At 42.6% G+C, this 15,200-nt stretch overlaps 1 protein-coding gene across 2 annotated transcripts in view; it reads right to left on the minus strand.

Annotated features, from left to right (window-relative positions):
• The window catches only part of CENPJ (centromere protein J), a 53,840-nt gene that overhangs the window by 3,658 nt on the left and 34,982 nt on the right, over positions 1–15,200 (minus strand). Inside the window, exons 11-14 of one of the 2 annotated variants that reach the window (XM_059995544.1) lie at positions 10,496–10,738; positions 7,150–7,234; positions 766–827; positions 385–504 (exon numbers count right to left, since the gene is read on the minus strand). In XM_059995544.1, the coding sequence (XP_059851527.1) occupies positions 385–504; positions 766–827; positions 7,150–7,234; positions 10,496–10,738 (510 nt within the window). The remainder of the gene's footprint in view (positions 1–384; positions 505–765; positions 828–7,149; positions 7,235–10,495; positions 10,739–15,200) is intronic. The other variant, XM_059995545.1, reaches the window with a different exon arrangement.

Below are 15,200 nucleotides of genomic sequence, written 5' to 3' on the forward strand. Positions count from 1 at the left end.
GTATTTTCATAGGGTCCCAAGGTTCAAACCGAGTCATGTGCCAAGGTCCTCAGCCCCATCAAGTCTTGAAGATCAATTATTGCAGAATCTGTTTCAACTCTTTTTTTTTTTTTTTTTTTTTTTTTTGTGGTACGCAGGCCTCTCACTGTTGTGGCCTCTCCCGTTGCAGAGCACAGGCTCCGGACGCGCAGCCTCAGCGGCCATGGCTCACGGGCCCAGCCGCTCCGCGGCATGTGGGATCCTCCCGTACCGGGGCACGAACCCGTGTCCCCTGCATCGGCAGGCGGACTCTCAACCACTGCGCCACCAGGGAAGCCCCTCAACTCTATTTTAACCCATGTTCATTTTTTATAGTATTCATTGGTTTAAAGAAAAAAGTTTAACCTTTCCATCAGGATGGCTGATTTCTCCCTGAATTTCTTCTTTTTCTTCTTTTTCATCGTCGTCTTTACATTCAGGATCTGGAGAGTTCACTGGTTCAGGTGGCTCCCTGGGTAAGGCTGTCTGTAAGGACAAGAGGCTCTCGGTCTGTCCTACATTACATGTAATAAAAATCTCAAGCAGCTAAAACTTACACTTAGTCCAAAAGCCAGATTCCACTATTACAGGATTCTAGTATGACTAGTATTTGGTGTTGTATAGAAAACATTTACAATGTTAAGTAAAAAGCTTCCTTTATAAATGGTTTAGAAACTTAAGCCAGTTAACCAGTCAACTTTAAGCCTGAATAATATGTTTAATATATAAAAACATAAAGAGATTTACTTGTCCTTTATCCGAATTGCCTAAATCACGAGACACAGACTTGGATCTTCGAGATGGATTGCCTGTTAGAATATAATTACCAGAGTTAGTTTTATTATTTAATTGAAAGTTTTAAGTTTACTCAATACTATGGTCAAACATCTCCTTAGTTCACTCTTTTGTGAACTGCCGTCCTTTACCCATTATTTAAGGAAGTCTTAGTACTTTTCGTTATTAATTCCTAGGAGTTCTTCACTGTATAAATTCAAATACTTATTCAAATACTTAAGTCTGATGACCAAGAAACGCAAAGTATCTGTTTTTTGAAAGTGTACAATCTGGAGAAAGGTGCTCAACTAACCTAACAGATGGACCCAAAGGTATTTTGGAGACAATCACCAGGACTTTAGTTAGAGGGTAGGAATGGGGTACAGATAATAGAAGCATCCAGGAATACACATAGAATTTGGCTTGAAAACAAATAACTGGGTATTTAATTATAATCTAGACCTAATGGCTGTGGTCTAAACTTTTTAGATCATGACCAACACACAAATCATGTACTGTACACGTTCGTACATTATAAAATAAGCAGGTATGTGCATACACACAGACACCACCACCAACAAAGTGATACTGAAAATACACTGAAGTTCTAATATTTTCTTCTTATACGCCAATGGGTATTGTAAACACTCCCAAATTTGAAGGGTTTCAAGCTCAAGTGCCAGGATCTGACTTAAGTGTTAAACACTAAAATGGATGTTGGATGCTCCAGGGAGAATAGACTAGAGAAGAAGAACAGAGGCAGAGTCCAGTCAGGAGGCTGGTGGGCGACTGTGGAGACGGCAGTGTTTGTACTGTGTCAAATCACTGACCCGTGGGTCCCAAACAGTGGGAGTGCTAGCAATGTCGTATGGTTCAACCTACTTAATTCAGAAAATACCAACATCAGGATTAGTTTAGGGATTGATGGGAGTGGGGGGTTAGGAGACAAGAAAAAAGGGATCAAGGAGTGCACACAGATTTGGCTAAATGAACACCTTCCTCCACCTCACAGGCACAAAGAACCACAGTGCAGTCTGAGCTCCGTGTCACATCATCTCTAAATCTTACAACCAGCCTCGTAGAAAAGACTAATAGCCTCATTTTATAGGTGAGGAAATCAAAGCTGAGAGGCTAAATAACTTGCCACGGTTGTCAACTAATAAAAGTCAAGTCAGAACCAGTATTCGAGCTCACCAAGCTTAATTCTCTCAGCTGTTTGTGAACGTCATGAACAAGCCTCTGAGCACATTCTCACTGGGAGGAACAGAGGGGGATGGGTGTCCACCACTGTGAGCACCTTATAAAATGACATGTCAAAATTAATAACTAATGCTGGAACAGCTAGATACTTTAGGAGTATATGTTTATGACCTCAGGATAGGTAAAGACTTAAGGCAAGAAGCACCACCCATAAAGGAAAAAGGTGAAATTCAACTACATTAAAGAAAGAAATCTGGGAACTTTTAAAGGTGAAGTCAGCATCATGGCGGCTAAATCATTCCTCTTTCCTCTCCCTTAGCCAGACTCATCAAGTCAAAAAGGGAGAGGATGCAAATCAATAAAATTAGAAATGAAAAAGGAGAAATCACAACTGACACCACAGAAATACAAAGGATTATAAGAGACTACCACAAACAGCTATATGCCAATAAAATGGACAACCACGAAGAAATGGACAAATTCTTGGAAAGATACAATTTTCCAAGACCGAACCAGGAAGAATTAGAAAATATAAACAGACCTATCACAAGCAATGAAATTGAAACTGTAATTTAAAATCTTCCAACCAACAAAAGCCCAGGACCAGATGGCTTCACAGGCGAATTCCATCAAACATTTACAGAATTCCATCAAACATTTACAGAAGGATGAGACCCATCCTTCTCAAACTCTTCCAAAAAACTGCAGAGGGAAGAACACTCCCAAATTCGATCTGCAAAGCCACCATCACCCTGATACCAAAACCAGAAAAAGATATCACAAAAAAAGGAAATTACAGACCAATATCACTGATGAATATAGACGCAAAAATCCTGAACAAAAACTGGCAAATAGAATGCAACAACACATTAAAAGGATCATACACCATGATCAAGTGGGATTTATCCCAGGGATGCAAGGACTCTTCAGTATAGGCAAATCAATCAATGTGATACACCATATACACAAATTAAGGAATAAAAACCATATGATCATCTCAATAGATGCAGAAAAAGCGTTTGACAAAATTCAACACCCATTTATGATAAAAACGCTCCAGAAAATGAGCATAGAGGGAACCTACCTCAACATAATAAAGGCCGTATATGACAAACCCACAGCCAACATCATACTCAAAGGTGAAACACTGAAAGCATTTCCACTAAGATCAGGAACAAGACAAGGATGTCCACTCTCACCACCATTATTCAACATAGTTCTGGAAGTCCTAGCCACGGCAATCAGAGAAGAAAAAGAAATAAAAGGAATATAAATTGGAAAAGAAGTAGTAAAACTGTCACTGTTCGCAGATGACATGATACTATACATAGAAAATCCTAAAGATGCCACCAAAAAACTACTACAACTAATCAATGAATTTGGTAAGGTTGCAGGATACAAAATTAATGCACAGAAATCTCTTGCATTCCTATACACTAACAACGAAAAATCAGAGAAATTAAGGAAACAATCCCATTTACCATCGCAACAAAAAGAATAAAATACCTAGGAATAAACCTACCTAAGGAGAAAAAGACCTGTACTCAGAAAACTATAAAATACTGATGAAAGAAATCAAAGATGACATAAACAGATGGAGAAATATACCATGTTCTTGGATTGGAAGAATCAATATTGTGAAAATGACTATACTACCCAAAGCAATCTACAGATTCAATGCAATCCTTATCAAACTACCAATGGCATTCTTCACAGAATTAGAACAAAAAATTTTACAATTTGTATGGACACAAAAGACCCCGAATAGCCAAAGTGATCTTGAGAAAGAAAAACGGAGATGGAGGAATCAGGCTCCCAGACTTCAGACCATACCACAAAGCTACAGTAATCAAGACAGTGAGGGTATTGGCACAAAAACAGAAATACACATCAATGGAACAGGATAGAAAGCCCAGAGATAAACCCACACACATATGGTCACCTTATCTTTGATAAAGGAGGCAAGAATATACAATGGAGAAAAGACAGCCTCTTCAGTAAGTGGAATGAAATTAGAACACTCCCTAACACCATACACAAAAATAAACTCAAAATGGATTAAAGACCTAAATGTAAGGCCAGACACTATGAAACTCTTAGAGGAAAACATAGGCAGAACACTCTATGACATAAATCACAGCAGGATCCTTTTTGACCCACCTCCTAGAGAAACGGAAATAAAAATATACAAATGGGACCTAATGAAACTCAAATGCTTTTGCACAGCAAAGGAAACCATAAACAAGACAAAAGGACAACCCTCAGAACGGGAGAAAATATTTGCAAATGAAGCAACTGAGAAAGGATTAATCTCCAAAATTTACAAGCAGCTCATGCAGCTCAATATTAAAAAAAACAAACAACCCAATCCAAAAACGGGCAGAAGACCTAAATAGACATTTCTCCAAAGAACATATACAGATTGCCAACAAACACATGAAAGAATGCTCAATATCATTAATCATTAGAGAAATGCAAATCAAAACTACCATGAGGTATCACCTCACACCAGTCAGAATGGCCACCATGAAAAAATCTACAAAGAATAAATGCTGGAGAGGGTGTGGAGAAAAGGGAACCCTCTTGCACTGTTGGTGGGAATGTAAATTGATACAGCCACTATGGAGAACAATATGGAGGTTCCTTAAAAAACTAAAAATAGAACTACCATACGACCCAGCAATCCCACTGCTGGTCATATACCCTGAGAAAACCGTAATTCCAAAAGAGTCATGTACCACAATGTTCACTGCAGCTCTATTTACAATAGCTAGGATATGGGAAGCAACCTAAGTGTCCATCGACAGATGAATGGATAAAGAAGATGTGGCACATATATACAATGGAATATTACTCAGCCATAAAAAGAAACATAATTGAGTTATTTGTAGTGAGGTGGATGGACCTGGAGACTGTCATACAGAGTGAATTGAATCAGAAGGAGAAAAACAAATACTGTATGCTAATACATAGATAGGGAATCTTAAAAAAAAAAAAAAACGGTACCGATGAACCTAGTTGTAGGGCAGGAATAAAGAGGTAGACATAGAGAATGGACTTGAGGACATGGGGTGGGAGGGTGAAGCTGGGGCGAAGTGAGAGTAGCATCGACATATATACACTACCGAATGTAAAATAGTTGGCTGTTGGGAAGCAGCAGCATAGCACAGGGAGATCAGCTCCGTGCTTTGCGATGACCTAGAGGGGTGGGATAGGGAGGGTGGGAGGGAGGCTCAAGAGGGAGGGGATATGGGGACATGTGTATGCATATGGCTGAATCACTTTGTTGTACAACAGAAACTAACAGCATTGTGAAGCAATTATACTGCAATAAAGATGCATAAAAAAAAAAAACTAGGTAGTGAAAGAAGACAATGCGATACATACAGTACAACTCTATTCAGAAAGCTGAAAAACAAGTAAAACATTTTTTTAGGGCTGTACCTATGAAAGGGAAAAGCAATGTAATATAATCATGGAGGGGTCAATTCTGGTATGCTGCTAATCTATTTCTTTATCTAGGCAGTGGTTACCCAAGTATTTCCTTTATAACTGCCAAACTGCATATGTTATATCCACTTTTATAAATTTAATTCACAGAAATAATTTCTAAAAATGCCAGGTAGATCTTAAAGACCCAGTTGTGAAAACAAAAGTTCATGGGAGAAAATAGCATATTTGTGACCTGACGATTGAGAAGGGTATCTGTCACAAAAAGCAAAAACCATTTTTTAAAAAAATTGATTAACTTCAATATTAAAAGGAAAAACATGTATATAAAAAACACAAACCAGGGACTTCCCTGGTGGCACAGTGATTAAGAATCCACCTGCCAATGCACGGGATACAGGTTCGAGCCCTGGTCTGGGAAGATCCCACATGCCGCGGAGCAACTAAGCCCGTGTGCCACAACTACTGAAGCCCATGCACCACAACTACTGAAGCCCGCGCGCCTAGAGCCCGTGCTCCGCAACAAGAGAAGCCACCGCAATGAGAAGCCCACGCACCGCAACAAAGAGTAGCCTCCGCTCACCGCAACTAGAGAAAGCCCGCGCACAGCAACGAAGACCCCACAGAGCCAAAAATAAATAATTTTATTTTTTTAAAAAACCCACAAACCAGGCTTCCCTGGTAGCGCAGTGGTTGAGAGTCCGCCTGCCGATGCAGGGGACACGGGTTCGTGCCCCGGTCCAGGAGGATCCCACATGCCGCAGAGCGGCTGGGCTCGTGAGCCATGGCCACTGAGCCTGTGCTCCGCAACGGGAGAGGCCACAGCAGTGAGAGGCCCGTGTACCGCAAAAAAAAAAAAAAAAAAAAAAAAAACCCACAAACCAAAAAGCTACATACAGATTGGCAGAAGATATTGGCAGTGCTTACAAATGACAAAGGATTAGTATGCAGAATGACTAACTTCAATACAGAAAAACATACACATACACAAACACACACACAGAGTTTTAAATGGGCAAAAGAAATGAACAGGCAATTCACAAAAGAGGAGACCCAAATGTCCACTAAATATGAAAAGATGCTCACATTACCTCATCAGTAACCTGGGAAATGCATATTACACTGACCCACCATTTCACACCCATCTGACTAGCCAAAATTGTAAAGTCTGAGCAGAGCAAGTGTTGGCAAGCACAAAGAGCATGTTCTGCTGACAGTAAAAAAAGAAACTGGTAACCGCTTTGCAAAGGGAAAGCCTCCTAAAGTGGCACAAACCTGATGTGACCCAATATCCTACTCCTGACATGTGTCAGAGAGAAACTCACATGACCGAGACTTGTTCATTCTGTGACAAACTGGGGGAAAACCTGAATGCCCGCCAACAAGAAAATATACTGTGGCAAATACCCATGGAATCTGTACAGCTAGAGTTTATATGTATTAATGAGGCTACGTCTTAAAATACTGAGAAAGCAGCAAACTGCAGAGGGATGAACTATGAAACAACACTATATTGATTTACGGACACAATGTAGTAAAAGAATGAAAAATAAGAAAGGGAATGCTGTCAGGGTGCACATTAACTGGGAGTAGGATACACGGGGGCTTCAATTATATTTACAATGTTTTATTTCTTAAGTTGGGTGTAAATTCTCCACTCTTTAAATTCCTGAAATATTTTAAAAGAAGATCATGCAACTATCTTACCTTGTGTTGGCAAATAGGTTTTTTTGTACTTTTCTACCTGGGTTCCTGAAGAAACTTGACTCTTTTGAAATCGAACTGATGACTTCTATAGTATGAGAAAATTTTGAATATAAAATTAGTATTAGTTTACACGTTAGTACAAGGAATGAAACTAACAGAACTCAGCTTGCAATGGGAATGTTTTAAGTTTGTTCATTTATGCTGTTTTCGTTTACTGCTACAGGCCAGAGCGAACAAGCTGCTACTAGGAATGAGCTACACACACACGCACACGCCGCCTCTGGAAATACATGCAATCCTCAAGTGAAGGCATAACAGACCATGTAAAACAAAACAGGTTTTTGTGACTGTTACCAGAGCGGTCAGAGGAGAGGACATGAACTCACGGTCAGACAGCAGAAGACTGCTCACCACTGCCCCTTCCGCAGCCCCCAGATTTAGAGGTCAAGGTAGATGTCCTCCTTGCTCCCCACCACCACCTCCAACCAGACCCTCCTTCTCTCCTCCCTAGCCACCCCTGCCCCAGCAAGTCTCATGTCCGTGGACCCCGCGTGCCAGAAGAAGCCACCCCAATACCTTAGCTGCCATCTCTACACCTGTTCTCTCCCACCGTGGCCATGCGCTCCAATGGACAAAGTCTAGAACTAGTCATTATCAGTATCTGCGATTATTAAGAACTGCAAAAGTATCAATTTCAAAGCATTCGAATCCAGAATGTGGGACATAAATAAAAATTATCCAAAAAGCCAGTGCCATTTAATAAAGTGCCGAAGTATTTAGGGGTGAGTTCCACAATTTCTGCAATTACCTTCAAATGGTTCAGCAAAATACCTATACAGCAGTATGGCAAAATGTGAACTATGGCTGGATCTAGGTGGGCACTCAGGTGTTCATCAAACTGTTCTTTCAACTTGCTCTATTCGGGGCAGCTTTCATAATAAAATGGGGGGCAGAATTCCATCTTCTAACTACCGTGTCCTGTCCTTCCAGCTCATCCCTCTGAGACCCTCACTCCAACAATGCTTACAGCCCACACGGTCCCACAATTCACTGATCCACATGTTTTCTGTGTCCCCCAAAACCTATGCCCTCCTTGAGCAGCCTGAATTCATGGTGCACTGCAGGCACTCCTGTTGTATTTACATACTGTCAACTTCCAGCCCCTCTCACTCTGTATGATTCACCTGGATGACCACACCTCTGCTAAAATATCAATATTACTCTCCACCACCCTACACCCAAAGAGCTGAATAAGGAAAAATAACGCAAACAATTCCCACTTGAAACATATAATCGCTAACCTACATGGGCCCCTAGCGCAGCCCAGGAGTCAGACCACACTTCGCCCTTTGCTCTCCACTCTCGTGGACCCCGATCCACCCCTCCAGCCTCCCAGAGTGGCCTCCATCCTCAGTCTCAGCAGATGCCCGAGCCTCCATTCCCCGAGGGAAGCCAGAGGGTTAGGGGGGAACGTCCCACCAACGGACCCCACACGTCCAGCCCCAGGTCCACGGCTGAGGCCCCGTCACCAGACACGGACGTCGAGCTCCCGACCGGGCGGGCGCCTCCACTCCCCCAAACCCAGTCTCCTCTCCTTTGTGCTCGCAGCTTCGGCAACCCGCCCACTCTCTCCTGCATCCGTATTTTCCTACTGAATCAATCCTACCAATACATAAGCACGTGTTGACTTTCCCATCTTAAAAAAAAAAAAAAAAAACTACTTCCCCTACAGCTACTGCCCCATTTCCTTACTGTTACTGCAAAACTTCTCCACAGCGCTTTATACTCTGCCTGAAACCGCTCGCTCTCTTAGCCGGTCAGGCTTTTACCCGGCATATCCGAGGACCCATCTGCAGTCCCCCGCTTACTCGGCAGCGGCCTCTGGGGCACGGGCATCTCTGCTGCTTTACTTGGCCCTCAGGACACCACACTGGCCTCCTTTACTTCAGACTCGGGTTCATTCTCCTCCCCGCCATCTTCTTACAACCTGGCCAGGACCCAGGACCCTTCCCCGTCCACGCCTTCAGCCGAGCGATCTCTCCCACACGTTCCGAGGGCCCCAAACTTCTCGCTCCAACCTAAGCTTCTCTGGACACGCACAGCCCCGCCTGATGTCCACCTGATGTCTAGTAGGCATTTCGAGCTCACCTGATCTAACCTGAGCTCCTAACCAACACCCACACCCGCAGGAAAAGCGTGCTCTCTTCTTGCGGGGACTCACGGTAAAGGGCCAAAAAAACCACACTCAACTTGGAAGCCGTTCCCGCCCCTCTCCTGCTGTCACACCCCATCCCCAGTTCATCAATAAACCCCATCCACCTGCAGCAACCCCCCAACTGGTGTCCTGATGGCGCCCAGACGCCCACTTCAGGCCACTCGCATGTCTACAGCAGGGAGGGTGGGCTCACCAACACAGAGGCGGAGGCCACCCCTTCCGTCCAAGCCCTGCCAGGGCTCCCCGTCTGACTCAGAGGAAAAAGGCAACGCTCACAGGTAGTTACCAAGGCCTAACGAAAGCGGCACCACCACCCTCGAGCCCGTCTCTGGTCCCACCTGCTGCTCTGCCCCTCACGGACCCTGGTCCTCCCAGCCTCGGGGCTCCTGGCCCACGTCTCAGCCCGGCTCGCTGCGCCCTCTTCGGGCCACTATTCCAATGTCGCTTTCTCAGGAGGGCCTCCCCAGCCATCCTGTATAAACCGCAACACACTCCGCCCAGCGGTGATCCCCCTCCTTGCTTTCCCTCCCGAGTTCTCGCCACTACGTCCCACACCATATGCTTCACTCAGCTTTCTCCCACGGCTGGAATCCGAGCTCCAAGAGGACAAGGAAGTTTGTCTGTTTTATTCATTGCTTGGTCTCCAGTGCCTCAAAGCCATGACCGGCACATCACAGTTGTGAATACAGACGAATAAAAAACCAAATACTTGATTTAAAAGGATCATATGCAAAAAAAAAAAAAATCTCTGCAAAAATTTTACCCTGTTTTAACTGAGATTACCCGCCTACTGTGTTATAATTCCTTTATAAGAATTATAAAAATGAATTTGAAAACTATCTGTATAGCGATGCACAAAAGAAGTATTTAATTGTGGTAAAATACACAGAACACAAAATCACCATCTTAACCACGTTAAGATGTACACGTTACTGGCGTTAAGTACATTCACACCACTGCGCAGCCATCACCACCATCACCTCCAGAACTCTTCACCTTGCAAAACTGCCCTCACTAAACAACGGCTTCTCATTCTCCCCTCCCCCCAGCCCTGGCACCCACCCTGCTACTCCGTTTCTACGAATCTGACTGCTCAAATATTTAGCATCTCCCCAACGTGACAAAACCTACCCTGGACCCGTCTCTTCTCGAGGCCGTCGCGCACTGACCCATCCTGGAGCTGCTCTCGGTGGCTTCGGCTTTCTTCCAGGCATCTAGTCGGAATCTTTCCATCACTTTCATTTCCTCCCGGAGGTCTGTGTTCTCTTTGACCAACATTTCTATCTGGCTTCTAAGACGGCCATGTGTACTGGACCATTTTCCTTCCTTTCTTTTCAAATCTTCCTGTAAATCTGCTACCTGCTGCTTCAAAGCCTCTCGGGGGGCGGGGGGAGGGGGGAAAAGCATTACTAGAACTGAAACAATGCAAGAGAAGAGACAAGACACATCAACAAAACAGAATTGCCAGCCTATCACAGACAGCAGAAAAAGGAATGTCAATGACACTGGGTTTCGCAGGAAAAGGAGTGGGGTTCAGGCTAGAGTCTCACCTCATGCCATCCAGAACTGAGGAGACAGAGGAGGCAGACACCACTTGGCAGCCAGCGCGTTACACTGCGCACGGCGATAAAGGTCTAAGCTAAGACAGCAAGTGAAACAGAGAGAGATGGATGGGGTTATCTGGTGAAGAAAACAGAAACAGGAATCCATGACTAACTGAAGGAAGAAGAGCTAACACCCATCCTTCTCAAACTCTTCCAAAAACTTGCAGAGGAAGGAACACTCCCAGACTCATTCTATGAGGCCACCATCACGCTGATACCAAAACCAGACAAAGATACCACAAAAAAAGAAAATTACAGACCTGTATCACTGATGAATATAGATGCAAAAATCCTCAACAAAATACTAGAAAACAGAATCCAACAACACATTAAAAGGATCATAAACCATGATCAAGTGGGATTTACCCCAGGGATGCAAGTATTCTTCAATATACGCAAATCAATCAATGTGATACACCATACTAACAAACTGAAGAATAAAAACCATATGATCATCTCAATAGATGCAGAAAAAGCTTTTGACAAAATTCAACACCGATTTATGATAAAAACTCTCCAGAAAGCTGGCACAGAGGGAACCTACCTGAACATAATAAAGGCAATATAGGACAAACCAACACCAAACATCATTCTCAATGGTGAAAAACTGAAAGCATTTCCACTAAGATCAGGAACAAGACAAGGATGTCCACTCTCACGGCTATTATTCAACATAGTTTTGGAAGTCCTAGCCTCAGCAATCAGAGAAGAAAAAGAAATAAAAGGAATACAAATTGGAAAAGAAGAAGTAAAACTGTCACTGTTTTTAGATGACATGATACTATACATAGAGAATCCTGAAGATGCCACCAGAAAACTACTAGAGCTAATCAATGAATTTGGTAAAGTGGAAGGATACAAAATTAATGCACAGAAATGTCTTCAATTCCTATACACTAATGATGAAAAATCTGAAAGAGAAATTAAGGAAACACTCCCATTTACCACTGCAACAAAAAGAATAAAATACCTAGGAATAAACCTACCTAGGGAGACAAAAGACCTGTATGCAGAAAACTATAAGACACTGATGAAAGAAATTAAAGATGATACCAACAGATGAAGAGATATACCATGTTCTTGGATTGGAAGAATCAATACTGTGAAAATGACTATACTACCCAAAGCAATCTACAGATTCAACGCAATCCCTATCAAATTACCAGTGGCATTTCTTACGGAACTAGAACAAAACATCTTAAAATTTGTATGGGGACACAAAAGACCCCGAATAGCCAAAGCAGTCTTGAGGGGGAGAAACAGAGCTGGAGGAATCAGACTCCCTGACTTCAGACTATACTACAAAGCTACAGTAATCAAGACAATATGATACTGGCACAAAAACAGAAACATAGATCAATGCAACAAGATAGAAAGCCCAGAGATAAACCCACGCACCTATGGTCAACTAATCTATGACAAAGAAGGCAAGGATATACAATGGAGAAAAGACAGCCTCTTCGATAAGTGGTGCTGGGCAAACTGGGCAACTACATGTAAAAGAATGAAATTAGAACACTCCCTAACACCATACACAAAAATAAACTCAAAATGGATTAAATTCCTAAATGTAAGGCCAGACACTATAAAACTCTTAGAGGAAAACATAGGAAGAACACTCTTTGACATAAATCACAGCAAGATCTTTTTTGATCCACCTCCTAGAGTAACGGAAATAAAAACAAAAGTAAAACAAATGGGACCTAATGAAACTTCAAAGCTTTTGCACAGCAAAGGAAACCACAGACAAGACGAAAAGACAACCCTCAGAATGGGAGAAAATATTTGCAGACGAATCAATGGACAAAGGATTAATCTCCAAAATACATAAACAGCTCATGAAGCTCAATATTAAAGAAACAAACAACCCAATCCAAAAATGGGCAGAAGACCTAAATAGACATTTCTCCAAAGAGGACATACAGATGGCCAAGAGGCACATGAAAAGCTGCTCAACATCACTAATTATTAGAGAAATGCAAATCAAAACTTCAATGAGGTATCACCTCTCACCAGTTAGAATGGGCATCATCAGAAAATCTACAAACAAATGCTGGAGAGGGTGTGGAGAAAAGGGAACCCTCTTGCACTGCTGGTGGGAATGTAAACTGATACAGCCACTATGGAGAACAGTATGGAGGTTCCTTAAAAAACTAAAATTAGAATTACCATATGATCCAGCAATCCCACTACCAGGCATATACCCAGAGAAAACCACAATTCAAAAAGACACATGCACCCCAATGTTCACTGCAGCACTATTTACAATAGCCAGGTCATGGAAGCAACCTAAATGCCCATCAACAGACGAATGGATAAAGAATTTGTGGTACATATATACAATGGAATATTACTCAGCCATAAAAAGGAACGAAATTGAGTCATTTGTTGAGACGTGGATGGATCTAGAGACTGTCATACAGAGTAAAATAAGTCAGAAAGAGAAAAACAAATATTGTATATTAACGCATGTATGTGGAACCTGGAAAAATGGTACAGATCAACGGGTTTGCAGGGCAGAAGGTGAGACACAGATGTAGAGAACAAATGTATGGACACCAAGGGGGGAAAGCCACGGGGTGGGGTGGGGATGGTGGTGTGCTGAATTGGGCGATTGGGATTGACATGTATACACTGATGTGTATAACACTGATGACTAATAAGAACCTGTGGTATAAAAAAATAAATAAAATTCAAATATTAAAATTAAAAAAAAGAATCTGCCTTCCAGGGCTTCCCTGGTGTTACAGTGGTTAAGAATCTGCCTGGCAATGCAGGGGACACAGGTTCAAGCCTTGGTCCGGGGAGATCTCACATGCCGCGGAGCAACTAAACCTGTGCACCTCAACTACTGAGCCCACATGTCATAACTACTGAAACCCACATGCCTAGAGCCCATGCTCTGCAACAAGAGAAGCCACCGCAATGAGAAGCCTGTGCACCGCAATGAAGAGTAGCCCCCGCTCGCCACAACTAGAGAAAGCCCACATGCAGCAAAGAAGACCCAAAGCAGCCAAAAATAAATAAATAATTTTTTTTTTAATTTTTAAAATTAAAAAAAAAAAAAAGAATATGCCTTCCAATGCAGGGGATGTGGGTTCTATCCCTGGTCAGGGAACTAAGATCCCACATGTTGTGGGGCAACTAAAACCACACACTCTAGAGCCCACACGCCACAACTAGAGAGAAGCCCGCTCACCACAATGTAGATGCTGTGAGCCACAACAAAAGATGCTGCATGTCACAACTAAGACCCAACGGAGAGGGTTAGGGAGAGAGGGAGAGAGGGAAAGAGAAAAGAAATTCAATTAAATTTAACACGAATTTTTATCTTTTACCTTTCAGGCAAAGAGCAAAAAACACTCTTAAAATTGCTAGTAGAATTTTAAATTGGCATGACAGGGACTTCCCAGGTGGCGCAGTGGTTAAGAATCCGTCTGCCAATGCCGGGGACACAGGTCGAGCCCTGGTCCGGGAAGATCCCACATGCCATGGAGCAACTAAGCCCGTGAGCCACAACTACTGAGCCCACGTGCTGCAACTACTGAAGCCCACGCGCCTAGAGCCCGTGCTCTGCAGCAAGAGAAGCCACCACAATGAGAAGCCTGCGCACCACAACGAAGAGTAGCCCCCACTCGCCACAACTAGAGAAAGCCCGCGTGCAGCAACGAAGACCCAATGCAGCCAAAAAGAAAAAAAAAATTGTCGTGATATTTATGGAGGGATAATCTGGCAATATCTACTAAGTACATACCCTTTAGCCTAGAAATTTCATTTGCAGGACTTTATCCCACAGATATGCTTGTGTACATTAGCTACAAACAGGTAAGGATGAATTTATTTTGTTCACTACCTCATTCCTAGTGCATGCCTGCTATACAGGCTGTACTCAATAACCACATGTTAAATGACTATGCAGAATGACTGCGAGAGGGGAGGTATGTACAGGTTGTTCAGGAGAGCACTTCTTATATACAGAAAAAGCAGAAATAACGTAAATGCTTGGTTAGGTAGATTACGGCACTTCCATACAATGCAGCTGTTATAATGCATCTATTTTCAATGGTAAAGGAGAACGCTCTTTACGTTAAGACGTAAAATGATTTTAGTATACTACCATTAATTTGCTTTTTGGTTTTTTTTAATTGGGAATATACATATGTATTTGCTTAGAATTTCTCTGAAAAGATACAAAAGATTGGTAACACCGGATACCTCAAAAGAGACGTAAA

This window comes from Delphinus delphis, chromosome 18 (assembly GCF_949987515.2).
Source record: "Delphinus delphis chromosome 18, mDelDel1.2, whole genome shotgun sequence".
In the NCBI taxonomy this organism is placed as follows: Eukaryota; Metazoa; Chordata; class Mammalia; order Artiodactyla; family Delphinidae; genus Delphinus; species Delphinus delphis.